At 49.2% G+C, this 14,752-nt stretch overlaps 5 protein-coding genes across 5 annotated transcripts; 4 read left to right on the forward strand and 1 right to left on the reverse strand.

The window, feature by feature from the left end:
- Positions 1 to 3,562: 3,562 nt before the first annotated feature.
- PFICI_01269 (uncharacterized protein) lies at positions 3,563 to 4,141 on the forward strand (the record flags this gene model as incomplete). The annotated part of the gene is made up of 2 exons (XM_007829850.1): positions 3,563 to 3,644; positions 3,720 to 4,141. The coding sequence occupies 2 exons, from the start codon at positions 3,563 to 3,565 to the stop codon at positions 4,139 to 4,141; spliced, it is 504 nt and encodes a 167-aa protein (XP_007828041.1).
- Positions 4,142 to 5,904: 1,763 nt separating this feature from the next.
- Positions 5,905 to 6,865, forward strand: PFICI_01270 (uncharacterized protein; the record flags this gene model as incomplete). The annotated part of the gene is made up of 2 exons (XM_007829851.1): positions 5,905 to 6,034; positions 6,117 to 6,865. The coding sequence occupies 2 exons, from the start codon at positions 5,905 to 5,907 to the stop codon at positions 6,863 to 6,865; spliced, it is 879 nt and encodes a 292-aa protein (XP_007828042.1).
- A 1,748-nt stretch (positions 6,866 to 8,613) lies between these two features.
- On the forward strand, positions 8,614 to 10,126 carry PFICI_01271 (uncharacterized protein; the record flags this gene model as incomplete). Its single annotated transcript, XM_007829852.1, has 2 exons — positions 8,614 to 9,984; positions 10,040 to 10,126. 2 exons carry the CDS (start codon positions 8,614 to 8,616, stop codon positions 10,124 to 10,126), a joined length of 1,458 nt encoding a protein of 485 aa, XP_007828043.1.
- Positions 10,127 to 11,023: 897 nt separating this feature from the next.
- Positions 11,024 to 12,244, reverse strand: PFICI_01272 (uncharacterized protein; the record flags this gene model as incomplete). Its single annotated transcript, XM_007829853.1, has 2 exons — positions 11,024 to 11,203; positions 11,291 to 12,244. The coding sequence occupies 2 exons, from the start codon at positions 12,242 to 12,244 to the stop codon at positions 11,024 to 11,026; spliced, it is 1,134 nt and encodes a 377-aa protein (XP_007828044.1).
- A 1,404-nt stretch (positions 12,245 to 13,648) lies between these two features.
- Positions 13,649 to 14,632, forward strand: PFICI_01273 (uncharacterized protein; the record flags this gene model as incomplete). Its single annotated transcript, XM_007829854.1, has 1 exon — positions 13,649 to 14,632. One exon carries the CDS (start codon positions 13,649 to 13,651, stop codon positions 14,630 to 14,632), a length of 984 nt encoding a protein of 327 aa, XP_007828045.1.
- Positions 14,633 to 14,752: the final 120 nt, after the last annotated feature.

The raw sequence follows: 14,752 nt of genomic DNA on the forward strand, positions 1-14,752 counted from the left end.
AGCCACGCTGCACAACTTCAGTCGATTTCCAACCACATGAAGCCATGTCCGCCCCACGGTTTCAGATGAACGTATTTCTTCACTGACGGCTACTCTGTTGCATGGGGCATACGAGCAAAATATGTTTCATAGCAAGGTCCAGATCGGCCAGGATCCGAGATTCCTTCTGGTGGAGGACCATGCTTTTCTGGACCAACAACTTGGGCGCTTGCGCCAACAGAGCCATTGATGGTCTCTCCGTCATTATAATCCACACAGACGGATCGACGGTTCTATTTTCGGGAGGCAGCTCAAGATTCTGCCTCGATCCACTTGGATCTTACATGCATTGCTCCAGAAGCACAAGTCATTATTTTCTTCTTTTTTCTTCTTCTCTTTTCAACCACATAACGAAGCACACGGAGTTAGGGTGGTTCAGATTTACGCAGCATACAGGAGGATATACCCATTTTCTTTGTAATGGTGGGGCATCAAGCGTTGGCAGTGACTCTGCCGCCGTGCCATATTGGAATAAACGTCGGATCACGAATGGATGCAATCGCTGCATGGATGGCGGATGGATATAATGAGACGCAATATTTGACGCCGTTGAAACATTTCACGAGCTGGCCAAACTCGAGAGCTTGGCGGGAGATAGCAAGCAAAGTTGTGCGCAAGACGTACGAACTCTGCGTGGGGGGGGGGGTGGGCCGGCGGCCTACGTAGCTTGGTAGCCAGATAAGATACAGAAACACTCTAACCTAGTCAATTCAAATAAAACCGATACTAGCTAAAACCAATACCAAACCAGTGCTACTGTTTAAAATTGTTCTGATTTGCAATAATGGGTGCTCGATTCGTCCCCCAAAATAAAAGATGACATGGTAATCAGTAAGCAACGCCGTGGTTTCATACCTCTGCCACCACGTTCATCGGCACCCCAGCAAGTGTGCACAAAAGAGCATCTTTTCAAGAGACCCGGCCGAATCGTTGCAGGCCCCGGCCTGGGTACTTTCTAGTGACGTATCTCTCGGTCGAAACAGCGGGTAAATTGCCCGCGGCACACGTCAAAAATTGGGAACGCGCCTCTAATAAAAGAGAAAATCCCAGTCTTGAAACCAAATCCCAAAACTCCCTCACATCAAAAAGAGACAAGACGACTGCAGACAACCAGGACCGGCATACACACCAGACACGTGGACTACGAAAACTAGTGCGCACTGGGCTCAAGGATGTAGCAAATATGTCTTCTACTTTTTTTTTTGGTCCTCTGCACGGATTTGCTACGATTCATGAACCCTGAAATCTGCTGAAATCTGACGTGCAGCTTTCCCAGGAGCAGGGATGGTTGAGGGGGAAAAGAACGTTGAACTCTGTACATACACTATGAGCGGGCGGGTTTAGGGAGCGGAGCGCAGCGGGTCCATTCTTCCCAGCATTCCCCTTGACCACCTAACCTACCTAGGAATATACTCCTTCTAGCTTCCAAAATGTCTCGGCGACATGGTAGGCATGCGGTCGCTGAGATTGAGGAAAAGGAGCCTTTTTTTTTATATGGCAATCGAAATCCGAATTCTCTTTCTGTTTAGCCCAAGACAACCGTGTTTGACTTGGCCCGAGTCAATAGGAGGGATTTTATTTCCTTTGAGCATGGTTGGTTGTTTGCGTATTCGGTTTGGGGGATATCTCTCCACTCAATCCTCCACGATTTGAGTTGCGCGCCCTACAGAGTAGTGAATCTTGGTGCGACTTGACTTTCTGTATTGTGGCGTTGCTTAGCTTGACTATAATGATCCTCTTGATCGAGGACCGGCCGAGATCTCTTTGCTGGCATAATAACAAGCTTCTCTCTAGCCGTGTGGCTTGATCTTGAAAGAGCGGCTGTTTCGTTTTCTTTTATTTTTGTGTAATCAACCTTCTTTCTCTAATTTCAGATTAGGCAGGAGGGGCGCCGAAATGTTCATAATTTTGGCAAAAAGAGGCGTCCTCTATCGGCCATGGTGCGTTTTACCATGCGGGGGGCACGGACATGCTCTGTGCCATCCCTTTAAAAAAGAAAAACACCAACATCAGACGACGTGATTTCACAAGGCGCATTGTCCGAGCACCAAGGAATAGGTTCGGTCGGATCTCTTGGAGTCAGTATGTTGTTGCTGTTTTGAGAAGAGGGAAAGACGGCTGGGGCCGAGGGAATAAAGAAAAGACATCGATGAGAGCGGCCGAGGTATGTAGGTATGCATGGGCATGGTCGATCTACAAAGGTCCGAGAGCCCATCTTCCCCCCTCAATAACCCCCCGGAGTTACCGGGAGGCTGGGATTGCATCGGAGCAGTTATACTATCCGCGATCAAATGGCAAGATGAAGAGATCCATGCATGTCCACGCTTTGGCTCAGTGTGTGTGTGTGTGTGTGATTGCTGCAATGTGGGCGTCTTCTGCTGCTGCATTGCAGACGGTCAAGGCAACCTCGTGTAATTTTACGCCGCAGCATCTGAAATGAGAAGGATTCATGGATGGTGCAATGCCAAACAATGGATTTCCATAATAGTAACAAGGCAGCAACGGGTTCAGCCTTGTCCAAGATACCTGTGCTGAGTCTGCCCCTAGCGAGTCTCACGGGCTTTTCCCCCGGGCGTTCATCTCAAGCACATTACAATGTGGCAGATGTTCAGTGAGGCAGCCAAACAACATGCTGTTATTGGGCTTTATGTACATGCTTGGTTGTCACTTCAGCCAACTAATGCACTTCCAGCCTTCAAAAGCGTCCGTAGAGTTGGTCCTAAGGCTATCGATATTGCCACAATGTCGTGCACAGAATGGACAAGTCGTGCATCGCACTGGTGTTATACATTGCGGTATGTGAACCTTGTAACTCTTGAGATGTCAAACTGCATGATGAAAGATATGCCTTCACGACAAGGATATGCGGATCATGGAAGCTCGAGTGATTGACGAACTTGGGTTGTCCATGTAGAGACTCTACAACTAGACAAGCATAATCACTATCTCCAATTCCGTGACATATTTCGGCCTTGTAAAGAGAAGTTGAGCTATGCCGTGATGCTCTCAAGGGCTCATAACTAGGGATATCTGCAACGGTATTGGTACGAGGGAGTAATGTATGGGCACTTGTAATGGAAGGAAAGAACTACATCATTAGCCTGGTTTTATGGCCTGGTCAGCAACATCTCAACTACCTAGGTAAATGTTCTCGTCTCTGGAAAGAAGTAGTGCTTGGGCAATTAAAGAGTAGTAACGATGATGGCTCCCGCTTGAATCCGACTGGAAACAATGACTTGCACCTGAACTGAAAAAGCAATCCGCAGCAGACGTAAACAACGCAAGGACAGTGACAATACACAAGAATATGTCTGATTGACTTGTTGCAATTGGTTTATTCAAAAGACTTTCATCAACAGATATATGCTTTCATCAGGACTTTAATCACGCTCATACGCACACTTCATAGAGATAAATCGTTTTGGTTCTCCTTTCCTTGTTCAGCATCGTCGACACAACCAAGCCTATCTGCACCGACATCGCCACAAAGAGACGGAACCCATTATTCAAGCATACAGTCAACATGTCTTCTCAACATAATCGCAATCCTCACGATAATAGGGGTGGAGAAGCAGCCAACAACGATGACCAGCACCATCCACCTGGTGAGTTTCATTCACGGGAACTCAGCAACTAGAAACGCAAAAGAATCGAGAGTCAACGGCTAATATTGTGGACAGTTCCGCGCGCGTCCACACATGGACCACAGCTACCTCCGTCCTTTGGAGCTACTTATCCCACACTGTACCAGCATGCGCCCCCCATAGAGAATTCTCCAGCAAATTATCCTACAGCACACCAGTACGCGCCGATGCAGCACCCACCGCAGCCTCATTTCCCAAATCCTCATAATTCTGCGCCTGCACCTGCGCCTGCACCTGCGCCTGTACCTGCGCCTGTACCTGCGCCTGCACCTATCCCTAGGTACACCAACTACAAGAGAGAGCTCTTTTGCTGGCTTGCGAATGGGGCGCAGGGTTTAGGCTATAACAGCTACGACTGGACGAGAAACTCGTTCGCCAGTCGACTGGCCCGTGAGATCGCATCTCTAGAGAGAATGGACTTGACCGAGACACAGTCCCAAAGGCTTGCAGGATTCTAGGCGCATCCAGTATATTCTTTCTGGCGACTCAGTGCTCTGTCTAATTTCATCATTGTTGTCGACAATGAGGAGCCCGCCGTAGTCTCGACAGCAACCAGGCTATGTGGCCAGCTCGTGCAAAGCTTGCACTCAGATCAAAAGTTCGTCATTCAATTCTTTTGTGGCCGACAGGTACCCTGGGACCATATGAGACTGTTTACTGGGCCCCTGGGGGCACTGCGGTCCATGGCAATGCAACTTGTCTTGGGCATCGACCGGGAAGAGCTTTTGCTTCCCTGGTCTCGCCAAAGACTCCAGCCTTTGATAGAGACTGGAAACACAACCGCTTTGCACAACATCTTTGCTCTGATTTTGCTAATTCTGGCAAACAGAGGAAGGACTGAATGTTTCATCATCATCGACAACCCACGATTCTTACCTGGAACGATACCCTTTGTGCTGCCACAGCTACTAAAACTGGTACATTTCAGGCACCGTATGGGAGAGGAGAGCGAACTGAAGCTCAAGGTACTGGTGACAAACTTGCCTGAAGTGGAACTTCCGGATTTGCCCAGAGTGCATATCTAACAAACAGCGCTCCCCAGAGACAATGCCTTGAATTAGAATGGACTTGTGGCCATCGACATTTATTGCCAACAGGCAACTGGATGAACCCTGATCAACGATGCTGCCTCACTGGCTTATATCAGAAGGCTCTTTAGCACCTGTCTTGTGTAGCTAGTTAGCATCAACTCAGATATCTTTCGTAAGCTCCTTCGTTCACTTTTTCTCTTTTACAATGACTCAGGTGAGAGATGCAGACGGGTAGATGCTAAAGCCTCATGTGATCATCCCCGACCAAAGCCTCAGTGATAGACACTCTTCCTTTACTGGAAACTTGTCTATCTATAATTAGATCAATATAATCTTGCACACCAAACCCACAAAACATTCATATAGTAGATTTAAATTAATAACCATTCATTTTCAACCCTCCACGAAATGTGACAGCCAACATGAGGTACATCCGGACGCCATGGAAGAAGTCATATGTCAGGCTTGTTCAACTAGTAGAAGACATCTGCACGCAAAACCCCCTCCCCTTGACCTTGGTTAGGGGTACTTGGACAACATTGGAGAAAGTGCAGATAACATCAATCAATATGGTTTTCTGGCATGACCAGCGACGTCCCAACTATGGTGACAAGAGTGGGATACGATGAAGCAACGACACAGGTTCGAGTCGTCCCTGCAATAGCACCAAAAATCGCTACAAAGCATGGGGGTTTAAGCTGGTGGAAGGTCCGGTGATGGCACATGTGGAGAGGCCGGGATATTGGGAAGACAGGCAAGGACGCCAGTGAAGGAGCGCTTCGGATTATCTCAGCACTGTGGGTGACGATGGCCGTGTGGTTGGGGACTACTTGGTCAACATTAGAGAAAGCGCAGACAACATCAATAAACATTGTTTTCTGGCATGACCAGTGACGTACCAATTCACCCCCAGCAGACGTAAAGCACAGATACGTGCTCGAGTACATCAAAACAAGTCTGATAAACTATTTCTTTTTTTTATGGTTATTACATACGCATTGAACAAGACGTACGTATATTATAATCAGGTACTTGGTGCGAAAAAAAGGTGAGTATCCAAATCCCAATCACGCGACCAATGCCTCTTTCTTTCTACGTTTCTTCCATTAACAGAGGCACCATTACTGACCTAACCTGCACGCCAAGAACCCATTTCGAAGAAAAGCCCATTATTCGAGCACATAACAGATATGGCATCTCAGCGCAGCGAAAGAGGCAGTAGCAGAGACACAGGCACAGACACAGTCCCAGGCACAGACATAGTCCCAGGCACAGGCACAGACACAGTCGCAGGCACAGGCGGAGATAACAACCCTCCTGGTGAGTTAGTTTGACGGACTCTTACAGGAGTCACAAGCGTGAATAGAACCAAAGTGAACGCTAACTACATATGATGACATAGTCGAGACTCCCACTTATCTTATTCCCAGGAATCAGCTCCTCAAGTGGCTCTCCGTTGGTACACGCATTCGACACAATGATGCCCACGAGCTGAAAACGCTGACACTCAATATTCGAGATGCCAACATTGAGACTCTATTCAGATGGAAGCTTTCTCGCCATGATCTCTCTCGTCTTCGGACAGTTTTGCGCGGCCAGGATATCGAAAGTTGGCGCACCAGTCAGTTGTCTGAGTGGTTGTTTCTCAACACTCATCCTATTTTTAAATTGGTACTGAGTCAATTCTGTGGTCGTCTACTAGCACAGCAATTGCTTCTCGAGAATCGCCTGTTCATCTCATTCCTCTGGACGCAGCACCCTAGTAAGGGCGAAGCGATCCTGGATGCCACAGGCGCGATGCGTTCCCTAAACATGCAACTGCTAGCATTACGCCAGCACACATCAATTCCTCTTCCTTGGAGCTCCGAGGATCTCCAAAATCATCTCACTGGAGGGAGCATGGAGACACTCAATGATCTCTTTGCTTCAATGGTCCGTCTATCGGGACCCAAGCAGCTCTTTGTCATCATTGACCGTGCATGCACTACCAGCGGCATGGACAAGGTGTTGCGCAAGCTATATGATTTATTGCTTCAGCTGCGCAATATGGATACCCCGGTAATTCTCAAAGTACTGGTGACGAAAAGCCATAACGACCTTTTGGAATCCAACTTTTGGAGGGACGGAGTGCGGAGGGTGAATTTAGAGTGAGCGGGTGGTTGGCATGAACATACGGGGCACTGAAGCCGTGGCGCTTTGAAACATGGTCTGGATCTTATGCGGGTGTGCGAGCATGACCAGCATACAAGTACTAGCTAGTGAGCGTTATAGATAGGTGGATAGAAAGCCAGATCATTCCTTTCTCAACCTGAACCACAACGATTCATGTTCGTTTCTTTCTGTAGATTCCGTGGATACATTGGATCCCTCTGATGGACTTAATACAGAAGATGCGTGCAGACCAGATCTGTATGTCACCTGTAACAAAGATAAACTATGTACGTGTGGTATGATGAATTTATCGCTACCACTTTTGTTAATGGTGTTTGCAACCCCCCAGCCTCCTTGGCGGGTGTCCTCTGTGCCAAGGTAGCAAAGAGCCTCAACTCTATGCCCAGGCATGTTGACCTGTCTACTTCTGTGGACCAAAGAGAAACAGTGGTACTCCGTCACACAGTGATAGATTTTCAGGAGATGAAGGATTGATGCGGTTCATCACTCTTTAGTTGCTTGCGGTCTCCCCCCAGAACGAGTTCTGGCTGCCAGACCATGTCACTGTGCTAAGAATTTCTGTTGCAAGTCCAGGATGGTGGGATACTGAAGATCCAAATGGCAGAGATGGAGATTTGCGTCGTCTTACATCGAGATTGTACCTTATCACAAGCTTTCTTATTTTGAAAAAGTCGTATCCGATCGGAGATCCGGCCCAAGTCCGCCTCCGACGAGCCCGGCGGTGCAAGGGGTTAGTATTTCAATTGCTCTTCTGGCTCGACGCAACAAGAAGCTTTGCATACTCCGCGTGGCCGCTCAAATGAAAAGCTCATGCCATGATTTGATTTTCACTCAATGGCACTCTTTGTTGCTGGCTCAAATGCGGAAAAAGCTCAAGGTCAGATAAGTAAGAGAATTTTCTGGAAATGCCACTATTCCGTGAAGATTGACTAAAACTCCGTGACGGGCAAAGATCGGCGTACTTAATTTCAACCGGGTCCTTGGGCCTGGGGATGGCCCCAGATCCCCGGGTCAAAATCGCTCAATTCATCAGACGAGAAGAGAATGAGCATTGGTGTAAAGAAAATATCAGCGCATCATGTCGCGAGAGGTAGGCAATATTACAACATACTTGCATTCGACAACAGACTCTTCTTCTCGGCATCACGGCGAGCTTTATGCCGCCTCCGTTTGTCTTCTTCGCCCTTCCAAATTCGTGATGCAAAGTACAGATCCGGAGTGTATGGGGATAAAATATCCACTGAAGAAATCCCCACAATCAGGTTTTCCCTCCCATCCTTGTCCTTTTGCCTGCCATTTGCACTGAAGAAAACATGTCGCGCAGCGTCTCGAGGGCATGTGCCTAAAGTTGCCTAAAATGGATTGTGTGGGGGCCCCGGTATGGAGTATCTTGCGGTCATGCGGAGGTCGCATCGCGGACTCGGTTGCCATAATGCGGGGCGAACCATGACCGACTTTTATACCAATGACATCAAGTTGCGAAGATGGTCTTTCACGTTTCCCAGTATTTTCATTAGTCGACAGGGGGACAACAAGGGAGAAGCATGGAGTTGAGCTGTGCGAAGGGAGTGGCGGGCAGGACGGTGAACGTCCGAGTTGAGAGAGATCCGCGGGTTGAGGGAGAGGGGCTCGAGGGGGCAGAGATGTATAATAAGAGAGGCTTGGGAGCAAGTTGTCGAACCGAAGACAGTGAACAGCACGCATAGTCCCTCTCGGTTACTGCAGCCATGGCCTTCTCCGTTCGGGCCGTCCTGGCCACTCTATGCGCTTTGCCTCTGGCTCTCGGTTCCTACGCTACATCCAGCAATGGAGGAAAGTGCTCAGCTTCACGCTACGAAGCCCAGCCGCGGGCCTTCATTTGCACCGACATGTCCAATGAGCCCGATGATCAAATGTCACTTGTTCGTTTGTTGACCTACTCCAACGAGATCAACATTACTGCTATTGCCGCCGTGACCTCGGTGTGGAAGAACGACACCATCGACAAGGAGACCATCGGAACCGTGCTGGGCGCCTACGGAGGCGTTGTTGACAACTTGAACGCCAACCTTTTGGATGATGCCGCAGCCTATCCCACGGGAGACTACCTGCTCGACCGTCTCGTGACTGGCTGGCCCGTGTATGGACTGGCAGCCTTTGATGAGGATGGTATAAGCACAGCTGCCCAAAAGCTCATTGAGGAAGCCGACGAGAGCAGCGCCGAGAGCCCACTCTGGGTTGCCCTCTGGGGTGGCGCCAACGTCTTGGCCGAGGCACTGAGAAACGTCTCGGCAACCCGCGACGCAGAGGCCGTTGACACTTTTGTCTCGAGCCTGCGCGTTTACTCCATCTCGGACCAAGACAATGCGGGCCGCTGGATCCGTTACAATTATCCCAAGCTCTCCTTCGTTGTTTCCCTGCACGGCTTCAGCGAATACACCGAGGCAACATGGAATGGCATCTCCGGTGAACTGTTCCGCCACTTTGACAAGGGCGGACCCGACACCAGCCTGGTCACCAACGACTGGTTGCAGACGCACATTCGCATTGGTGAACTCGGCCAGCACTACCCCAATTTTTCCTTCATCATGGAGGGAGATACGCCATCGTTCTTCCCGCTCATCCAGAATGGTCTAGGTGATATTGAGCACCCCGAATGGGGCAGCTGGGGAGGGCGCTACATTCCCGCAGATGCTTCCGGTCTCTCCGCCGTCTATGCCGACGCATCAGACTTTGTTATTGGTGCCAACGGCGACACATTCTACAGCGGATTTGCGAGTATCTGGCGATGGCGACAGGCCTACCAGCATGACTTTGCCATGCGCATGGGCTGGACTACGGGCGGCTTTGAGGAGAACAACCATGCGCCAGTCGCCGTGATCAACGGATCTTGTGGTCCTACGGCTCTCCAGCTCGACTACACGTTTGGCGACTCCATTGTCCTGGATGCGTCGGAGAGTTGGGACCCAGATGGTGATGACCTCACCTTTGAATGGCTGCACTACAGAGAAGTGGTGCAAAGATTGGAGGGCGAGATCTCTCCAGTCAGCGAGAATGTTACCTTTACGCCCTCGGAGACCCAAAATGGTCTGGTTAGCATCACGCCGAATGACAACATTGTAAGTGATACCACTCATTTCGTACCATGACTCGTCGCTAATATTCCACCCCTAGACAATGCACATTATCCTCCAAGTGCAAGATGACCGCCCCATGAACGTTACAACGTATCGCCGCATCATCTTGAACCCTGTAGCTTAGGTTTCTTAGTCGGCGCCATCAAAAGAAAGAAATAAAAAGAAAACATTTATACCCCGCAAGCAAATACCAGACTTTGACAAGATTAATGCGACAAGCCCGGTGCAATACTGACATGAATGCACTAACAGCAGGAAAGACAAACCACAGGTTTATGGTCGACACTAGAAGTTTACCACTACTAAATCTCACGATCATCCACCAAAACCACCACGGGAGGACTCCACGTCGCCCACCCAACTATATACACTCGCGATGCCCTCATCCTTAGGTAAGAAATGCAAAACTTTGCAACAGCTCCCATTAGCAGTATGGGTCGTCTTACGAATACTTCTCCCAACAACCGGCAACAGGTGATTCAGCATTAGTGGTTTAGTGGTAAAATCCATCGTTGCCATCGATGGGCCCCGCGTTCGATTCGCGGCTAATGCAAAGTATAGTTTGTTTTCTTTTTTTGCATTGAAAAACATTTTTATTAATATATCGAGGAATATAAAGTACGCTATCGCTTTTTATTAAATAACGGTGGTTATATGTCATTGTACTGAAGTCCCATACAGGCACTGCGTAGGAGTGCCGCACCGCTACATGTGGGATTAGCTAGCGCAGCACAGCTGCACTGGATTCTTGCTTCTGCAAGAATCAATCTGTATAGTACATCGTAATATATGGTGTACTGATTACTACCTGACGTTCCATCGGTAAACTGTTACAATAATTTACAAATATAATCGCAAAAGCGTGTTGAATACTTCAGCTTGCACTGAATTCATGGCGACCTAATGGTAGACTATGGCCATTTTAATTTAAGGGGACACCTCAGGATTCTTATCATACCACACCATCTTGACAACAAGTGCGTCGGTGTTATTCCCATGCTGCATCGACCTCGCTCTATTATCATGCTTTGGCATGAAATCTGAATATCTCGCCCCTGTCGAGATAGACGACCCTATCGTCCCATCCGTCGTGGCTCACCTTGTCCTTGAAGTCGCTCAGAGGCGACAAGAAGACAGAATAATCGTCGTAATGGATCGGAATGGTCAAATCCGGATTGACGAGCCGCATAAGCTGAAGGCCCTGCTCACAAGTAAGAAGTAGGACAAATTAAGATCGCACTGCGACTTGATACCAAAGATAGACGGGAGCAGTGAATCAAGTACTAACCTGCGCGGCGTCCATGGTCACCATGAGCAAAGGCATCGACGGGCCCGGTATCGTAGTCCCGCCTAGGTGTACCAGCATCAGATCGATGCGCTCGTCTTTTAGCCAGCGCGGAATGTCCTTTAGCTCGTCTACGAACAAGGTGTCGCCCGAGATGTAGGTGCGGTAGCCCATCTTCACCGCGGCGCCTTCCTTTTCGGCATCACCCTGTTGGTATCCCAACTCCAGCATCCAGCCGTTGGTCGGCGGCACGGCTGAGAGCAGGTCGTTGGCCGCGGACAGAGGACCGGGCGGGACGTGTTTCCCGGGCATGCCAGTGACTTTGACGACGGGCTTCTTCTTCCATTCTTCCACAGCCCCGACGACTCCCTCATGTCCAGTGGCGGTGGCGACAGCAGCAGCAGCACCACCGTCGACGTGTACGAGGAGGCTCTCCCAAAAGTCCAGCTCGTGAACCTCCCTGAAGGGACCTCCTTCGTCCCCAGCACCCCTATCCTTGCCGTCCGTCAAACACCTCCGCGCATGCGGTGTCGTGACGATGGGAAAATCCCTGCTGAGCCTGCGCTCGACCTCGCGGTCAAAGTGGTCCTCGTGGTAGTGGCTGAGCAGGACCAGATCCACGGGTGGCAGCTCGGCCAGTTCGACGGCCGGGTTGGTCCTGCGCTGCGCGGTGACCCCCGGGCCCAGGTGCACGTGGTCGCCGGCGTGCAGGAAATTCGGGTCCGTCAGGATGCGCATGCCAGACCACTCGATGACTGTCGTCGCCGTGCCGATGAAGTATACGCTGCCATCTTCGCCATCAGTGGCTTGTGCCCTTGGCGGCGGCTGCGGGTGTGTATGTGTCTTTTTGATCGGTAGCGAGTGGCTGTGAGCAACACTACTGTCATTGCTTTCGTGCTCCTGCAGGAGGGGCCGCCGCAAAGACGTATTAATGCGCAGGCGTTTCAGCGTGGGCATTTTAATGGTCAAGCTGCAATTGCGAGTACTGCCTAGTAATAGTTTCTTTCGAAAGGTATATAGTATAATATATATTATAAACAAAGTATTAACGTGAGATTTATTGGACTCGATATTATATCTTAATCTCTTATAAATTGTGGTAGCAGCATATTCTAATAATACCTGGTCATTAAATCATCGCTTCGTCTTTATGACGTAATATAAAGCTTTTGCCGAATGTTTAATGATGAAACTTTTATTATAAGATGATGAAGTGTTGCATGGCTAACGATTGCGGGGTATTCACCACGCATCGTTATATTATAATTAAAAACAAGTTTTTCCTTATTTCTATTAGAACTTTATAACGGTAGAATCCCCGTAGCCATCCTCAAAATACTCATCGTCGTAAACGAAAAGCTACCCCACCACAACGCGGTAAGAGAGCTACACGTTACCGTGTCACAGGCTATCGAGAAAACGGTCGGCTTTCGCCAGGTAAACATGTCCTGCGATCGTAAGCAATTGGATAGAAATTCCAAATACGGAATTAGCAGATAAATCTTGAGATCTAGTCGCAGCGCCAGTGCGTATTATGCGTAGGGTCAATGCGATATTGGTAGCGAGACGGCTGGTCATAGACTGTGCTGGTTTTGATTGCCATATAAGTGATGTCTTTGTTGGGTCGTTGATTATACTCGATAGCCCAAGGACCCCGGCACTACTTGGCCACTCACTCAGTCAGGTCTAAAACGATCTGAGGATCTTTGATTGCTGGGCATCCCATGTAGTAAGTCCAGCTCTGATTAGCGACGTACTTAGGACATCAGAGACGCGTCATGTGGATCGGGGAGATGCATAGTCGCAGAGAAATTGTATGAACTGGAACTAGGACAGAACAGAGATACCAAGAAAGAGGTGGTGTAGGTGTATTGATGATGGGAAGGGAAGATCTCCTCTGGCTAGAATTGCACCATTCAACAGTCGTGGCCACATGAAATATCCTTTGCGGGCCATTTGATGAATAGGAAAGGTACATGTGTGTTCCTACATATGAGTGTTATCGCAGTGGGTTACAGAGGTACATGTGCTGTAAGCAAACCCAATGCAAGTGTGCGGCGTGTGTAAGTTCCCCAACTAATCTTTAGCGGATCCCACAGCGACAATTGCGCCTTGTGAAGAAAAGAATCAACGCAGGAATCGAGGCTCCTTCTCCTGTAGATTCATCCCTTTTCCTTGATTGTTTCATCCCATGGGTCGTTCAATCTTCAATTACTTTTCTCCGTGTCCTCATTCTCTCCCTCCAGCCATCCTCGTGTGCTGGTAGTTCTTCTGCTCTTCCCTCTTTGCGGGGTTAGTGTAGTGGCCTTGCAGATTACCCAACTATTAGTTGTCACTGTACGTACTTTTCCAGTTTCCAAGATGGAAGAATTCAGGTCAATGGCGCAGGAGATCTGTTTTAGATCTTCCTTTCCAAGGAGCCCAAGAGAGTACGTCTGCTATAGTCTTACTGAAGAGTCCATGAGTGAATCCCACGAGGAGGATTTGGCAGTCTTCTTTTCATCAGTCGATCAGGCTCCGACGCTGAGACTCGGTCTCATCCCCACCGATGAGCATCGCCGTCCGTGTATCAGCGGTGCCGCGTTGCGCAGTCTCTGGGCACCAGACGTTGCTGGCTTTGACGATGGCGCACTTTGGTTGCTCCATCACAAGTATGATGGGTATCATCACTTTCCGGGAGACGGCGAAATAGAAACCTTCTTTTTTGGATATTCGCGGCAAGCGATTATATGGACATACAATCGTCGTACGCTTTCCACCCGGGCTATGCTCGTTGCGCGATTGCCAAATCTATCGCCCAGTCGGTTGGCTGCAGAAATAAGTGAAAGGGCCCAGTCGCTACTGTTACTCGTGCTCGAGAGGCACGCCCGACACGTCTCTTCTCCCAACTTCATGGGCTACACATTCGCCGTTTCAGTCTGTTTCCTCTATGATCACTACGATAACCAGCATGAACTAGCTCAAATCCAAGAGATTGAGGCTGCTACGGGGTTCCAGTGGCTAGGAACGCCTTTGCGAGAGGGGTTTAGTATCGACCAGATCACAAAGTGGCTGCAGATAAGCGGCCAGGTTCTGATTGCATACTCGGGGCGAAAGCGGTCTCTCGGAGCGATTGAATCGCTGCTGGACCATTTGAACTCGGAATTGGATGATGAATACCTAAGTCCTTGCGAGACAGCCTTGCGAAATCATGCAATGGATTCTCGTCACCATTTATCCGAGGCCATTCCCCAATTGAGACGGCGCATTCATGCCTATGACAAGTATATGGATTACATGACTTTTCGCGTCGAGCGCCTGTCCAGCGTTGTAAATACCAACCCCGTCATTCAAACGTGGACATGAGATTTCTGACAAACATGCTGCAGCTATCTACGTTATTGACGCATAGCGATGCGCAGACGAGTATTCAGCAGGCGGACGCCAGCCGTGCCCTAGCAGAAGCTGCGCAACAGGACAGCTCGG

The sequence above is a fragment of the Pestalotiopsis fici genome (assembly GCF_000516985.1).
Source record: "Pestalotiopsis fici W106-1 unplaced genomic scaffold PFICI_Scf_1, whole genome shotgun sequence".
Taxonomy (NCBI): Eukaryota; Fungi; Ascomycota; class Sordariomycetes; order Amphisphaeriales; family Sporocadaceae; genus Pestalotiopsis; species Pestalotiopsis fici.